At 41.7% G+C, this 5,565-nt stretch overlaps 1 protein-coding gene across 1 annotated transcript in view; it reads right to left on the bottom strand.

The window, feature by feature from the left end:
- LOC108239851 (general transcription factor 3C polypeptide 1) overlaps positions 1-5,565 on the bottom strand; it is a 20,088-nt gene continuing 14,523 nt past the window's right edge. Inside the window, exons 35-41 of the mRNA XM_037974618.1 lie at positions 5,111-5,565; positions 4,198-4,343; positions 3,378-3,482; positions 2,998-3,287; positions 1,357-1,865; positions 1,087-1,273; positions 1-616 (exon numbers count right to left, since the gene is read on the bottom strand). Of these exons, the coding sequence (XP_037830546.1) occupies positions 410-616; positions 1,087-1,273; positions 1,357-1,865; positions 2,998-3,287; positions 3,378-3,482; positions 4,198-4,343; positions 5,111-5,565 (1,899 nt within the window). The 3' untranslated portion in view covers positions 1-409. The remainder of the gene's footprint in view (positions 617-1,086; positions 1,274-1,356; positions 1,866-2,997; positions 3,288-3,377; positions 3,483-4,197; positions 4,344-5,110) is intronic.

The raw sequence follows: 5,565 nt of genomic DNA, 5'->3' as shown, positions 1-5,565 counted from the left end.
TTTTTTTAAAAAGCAGATTTGCTGCAATTTATTCTTTCACACCAGAACTTAGAAGGCTGAACTTTCTGAATTATCTTCACTTCCTCCTTAATGATGCAGAAGCTCAGTCAGGAGATGTAAGAATATATAAATTAAACTTTTCATGACTTTAACACATCACAATAACTGGACATTTGCCCACTTTAAAGCAATACAAACACAAGTCCTGTATGTACTTTTGTTAAAAAGTCTAAAAATAAAAAGCACTATTTACATTATAATTAAGAGTACAGCAAAAAATTCCTCTGAAAGGAAAACAAATATTTTCCAAGAAAATATACCAAAAAAACAATCTTTGCAAATGATTTTTTTAATATATTTTAAAAGTCAAAGCCAAAAAGCCACGTGGGCGTGGCATGGAGGAGCACCTTCATGGTGCGAAGTCGTTCCAGTGCCGTTCGTTGGGCAACACCTGACAGAGCCGCAGGCAGCAGCTGACCGTGGGTTCGTAGAACACCGTGTCCGCTTCCTCAAACGTCGCCTCGCTTTTTGTCTGACGGGCAGAGCGGGCGAACAGTGAGGGTTTAGGAGCTTTGGCCAAAGTTCTCTTCGTCACGCAGCCCAACTCTAGTAGTGCCTGAGGAAGAGACAGTGTTAAAAAAACATAAATAAATAAAAAACTGAATGTTAGTGGAATATTTTGGCTTCCATGATGTCAAATAAAGTCTTTAAGAGACTTAAAACTAAATCTGTTTCTTTATAAAGCCTTCAGATTGTTGCAGTATTACAGTTAAGGTTTATACTGTATCTGTGGGAGTTATGTTTTTAAACTGCCAACTTCTCAACCTCTTCTGGATAAAAAAATCTTTTATTTGGGGTCAAATCAAAGTGATATGATTTGAACCAGTTGTGTAAAATAACGTAAAACATGTTCTCATTCACCAGCAGACTGTAAACTCTATGTTTCTGTGGGAAACTGGAGGAAACGGCGTGGCTTCGTTCAGCTGAAGAGGTTTGTGTAGATTTTATTTGTCGTCGTTTTTGACACGCAAAGACCTGTAAGTTAAAATGAGCTAAAGCTAAGCTAACGGGCATCTTTCTGTTTACCTGCACGAGGTCCAGCACCGCCACTGGCTGCAGGACATCTTTGTAATGGTCCAGCAACGCTTGCTGTGCGAGTCCTGGTCGGGACATGATGTGGAAAAGGATGGCCTCCAGGATGCCCTTACACACGGGCCGGTTCAGCTTTCCATCAATGAAACGCCACGGCCGGCTGATGAAACTCACACTTTCCCTGTGTGGAGTAGAGAATGAGTGAAGGAAAGAGAAATAAGAGAAGATAAACAAGATAACTGGTCTCTCAGAGGTGAGACTCACTCCTCATCAGCTGCTCCTGTTGGTAAAGAGCCTGCCTCTTTATCTCTGTCGTCGTCTAAACTGCTCTTTCTGGTCCTCCTCCTTGTTTCCATCTTCTCCTCTCCATCTTCTTCCTCGGGACGTGTTTGCACTTTTCCCTCTTCGTCCAAACTCTGCAGTTCACCTCCACCCTCTGCCGTCTCCTGCTGCCGTTCCTTCTCGTCGGGTATCTCTGTTACGTCGGCCGGCGATCCCTTCGTTTTCTCTCCGTCGGAAACCTTCTCCGTGTCCACGGCCGGCTTTTTTGCCGGTGGCTCCTCGGCCTCTCCACGCAGCTCTCTGCTGCATCTCTTGCGCATGAAGGGGATGTTGTATCGACTCTTCGGGAAGGGACGTCTCTCGGATGTTAGGTGGGACTGAGGCAGCTGCTTGCAGTTTACGCTCAGCAGCCACGGGTCAGCGTGCTGCATGAGGACCCAACGGACGCTTACGCTGCCCACTCTGACCACCTGCAGGCTTTCCTGTAAATCCTGAAGCAGAAAAAAAAGGCTGTGAGGGATCTGGGCTCTGCTCTGATGAACAACTGGAGGAAATGTTTGAAATGAGTTTAAAGCCAACTCCAGGAGTTAATATCAAAAATTTAAAATGATAACTTACTCTTTGTATAGTTGTAAAAACATGACTACTAAATGATTCACACTGTTCTGATAATATTTAACAAGTTTCTACCCAAATAAAAAGCAAATTCACACAAAATATAACAAAATAGCAAAAACAAACGCAATACCATAACTTAAAATTTAGGGCATAAAGTTTAGAATTTTTTTTATATACATTTTCCTACTCTAATATATAAACAATGCAATTCTGTGTTAGCTGTTTATTAAAAAAGAGCTCAAATCCTCCCCTACAGTCTGGCAAGGTGATGGCAGCATCATGGTGTGGGACGGTTGACTGAGCATTCAGGAGAGAGAGAAAGACGAATAGAGAAGCATAACGGAGTAATTCTGAGTAAAAGAGCTTCCAAAAGTAAAAAGAAAACACTGAAATAACTTCTGACCTAAACCCCAAAAACATCTTTGAGACCTGGTAAATATTGTGTGTGACCATCTGACAAACTCTACAAACTGGATGCTGCACGTCCAGTTTGTAGAGTCCTCTTACAAAATAAATATAATGCCAAACAATACTTCAAAAGACTTAGGGTTATTAAATCTACCAAAGGAGCTTCAAACGCATATTTTAAATATTTACGGAAATGAAACTTTGATGCTTATCTTATCCAAATCCATTAAAACTCTTGTTTTAGCTTCAATAATGTGATAAATCAAGTGTAAATAGGTAAAAATTAAAAATAAACCAAACTAAAGTTAAGTCTGAAATACACAAAAATGTAGAAATTCAGAAAAATCTGAACATTTCAGATCCTAAGGACGCCTTGTTATCAAAGTACCGCCTTGATGTTAATCAGGGGAAACTTTAGGATCCACTTTGTGCCACCTTTGTGTTTTTTGCTCAGTTTTTGCCTTAAACAAGTACCACAGTTTGTATTGGATTCTCACTCTGATCCCAGTTTGATTAATAAGGAACTAAGAGCACAAGGCTTAATAAAACTAAATTCAAAAACATTAAGAAAAAATGACCATTTATCACTGGCATCACCTCCAGGTACTGCTGCAGACTCCGGGTTCGTCCAGACTGCGGCTCCTGCAGCTGAGCGTGAGCCCTGCGGAGGTCACGTGCGTCCACACCCTTCTCACCGGCTTCATCCAGGCTCCTCCTGAGCCGAGCCCACGCGTCGACATCCTGAGCCGTGTATCCTCTTTCCTGGATAAAAAGCCTTTGGCACTCCTCCGCACTGGGTGGAGGCGAGGCGGGTGAGCGGACGCTGGAGGTGAGGATGGAGGGCAGCAGGGACGGGCCGCATTTAGTCAAGTTTAAGGGTGGAGCGCCTTAAAATAAAAAAAAAAATACAATAAAATTAAAAACTTCTCTGCTGATGAGACTTGCTGGTAAAAGGCCTGAAAGCACAAAACGGTTACTGTGTTCGATGAAACGATGGTGAGCAGGTGTGTCGCGCAGCTTCAGCCTCACGATACACGACTCCACCACGATGTTGTCGTTCGTGCTCAGGTTACGCAGTTTGACTGGAAGAAACACAAAATCTATTTCAACAAACATGCTTTTATTAAAATAAAGAGCTGGTAATGACGTTTATTGAACGAATAAATAAGTGTTTTAACAGTAATCCAAAACTTTAAAATATCCAACTGATAATGGAAAACATGAAGTTCTGCAAAAGTTGGATTAGAAATATACAGTTTTTAAAAATCCTGAACACAACAGATTCTTTAGTTTGACTTTTAGAACTTACACAGTTGTGAAACTTGTAGCGCACATACATTTAAAACCTGCATTTTTATACATTTTATTTTCCCACTGCAGTCCTGAACATGACTCATGGTTCCTGCTTCCTCTTCCTTAGTTTCAGCCTAAACAATAACTCCTTTCTGTTGGATATTCTGATGATTGTTTTGTTTAAAAATATTTTATTTTTCCACACTTTACAATGCATGTTTAAGACGTTTCAGATCTAAATCCACTCACATTAAAAACCTGATTTAAATGTTTTTAAGTTGAATTTACAACCAAATCAGTTTAACTTCACTGTGTTTCAGGTTAAGTGTGATGATATTCTTCAAGAGAGTTACAAGGAACAGGGATTAATTTATGTTTTATTGCCTTTGGTTCTTGGAAAAACAAAAACAATTTCTGTTGTTGCCATTTTTATGGTTAAAACGTTCAGTTCAGACTAAGAAGGATTGCTACGTTTGATTGAAATCATCTGTATGAGAGGTTTACCAATGCCAGGGGAGCAGTATCCTCGCATCAGTAAGTAGTTGGTGTGCGACGCCTGGTGTGACGTCACCTGCAGCCTTTTTTTACCCTCACACTCCTCGTTACCATCCTCATCATCATCGTCATCTTCTTCTTCCAAAGCAGCCATACTGGAAAGGAAGAAATTGTTCTATTTTTTTTTGGTTTTCTGGATATCAGAGTACAAGTGTGGTATGTGTAGGTTTGAGATTTTCATGCGAAACCTGTTTTTATTTGTTTTGTAACTATCCCAGGCCAGAAACCTACATTTAGCAGATTCTGGCAAGGTGGATCAATTCTGATGGACCACAAACACACCTTTAATTTAGCCCCCCCCCCCAAAAAAGCAATACCTGTTTAGTCTCATCTTAAAATAAGATCTCTTGTTACTCTTTTATACCTTGGAGTTACATGAAAAATGCAAAGCAAAAGTAAAACACATCAACGAACTGCCAAGTTCAGAGGAGCTTTCCGTCTATTGTCCACCCTGCCAGAATAAACAGTGGAAAGAAGAGACTTTGACCCTCCGGCTGAAAATGGAAAAAACAGTGAGGCTGTAATAACTCAACTATAGTATACCTGTGTTTTTTTCCTTTTAAGAAAGCTTGCGTTTTAGATTTTGTATGCCTCATGAACTGTGCATTGTTTCCTCGACCTCTGTAAGTCCCCAGAGCTGGATTTTCTGCTCCACCAATTAAAAAAATAACTTTATGTTTTTGCTCTGTAGGACTTAAAGCTGCTTCTCATGTAAATGTGTGATTTTTTTTATAATTGTGACACAAAAGCCTGAAAGTCTGTGATTGTTTTGCTTTTCCAGCACTTAAAACAAGTGACTGTGGAGTCAGTTTTATTTATATAAAGACACATTAACTTTGCCTGTGGGTCATCAGTGTCTCACCTCTTCGCCACATCGTTGTCCACCAGGTTGCTGTCCACCACCACGATCTGTTTAGGGATGGACACGAAGACGCTCAGCAGTCCCAGAGACATGAGACTGAGCGAGGCCACACAGGCTCCACCTGGAGAGTTCAGGGAGAAGCGCAGCATGTCCGACACATCCGGAGGATCCTCTGAGGCTCGAGCTGTTGGGACTGGAGCGGCTAAACTTTCTGAGATCTGCTGCTGATTGTCTGTCGGCTCTCTGCTCGATGGAGCGTCATCAGAACCGGGTTTTAGAGAACACTCCGGGTTTTCCTGTTCACCTGAAGTGCTTTTCTCTCCAGTTTTCTCATCGCTCATGTCTGACTGTGTTTGAGTTTGGCTGGCATCTCCATCCGCTGCGATCTTTACGTCCGCCGCCTCGGTTTGTGATCCGCCCGCTCGTCCGCCGTCCCCGCCACCGCCGTCGCCGCC

The sequence above is a fragment of the Kryptolebias marmoratus genome, linkage group LG3, assembly GCF_001649575.2.
Source record: "Kryptolebias marmoratus isolate JLee-2015 linkage group LG3, ASM164957v2, whole genome shotgun sequence".
NCBI classification, from domain to species: Eukaryota; Metazoa; Chordata; class Actinopteri; order Cyprinodontiformes; family Rivulidae; genus Kryptolebias; species Kryptolebias marmoratus.
The sequence above is the reverse complement of the archived record's forward strand: the minus strand, read 5'-3'. Positions and strand labels throughout refer to the sequence as shown.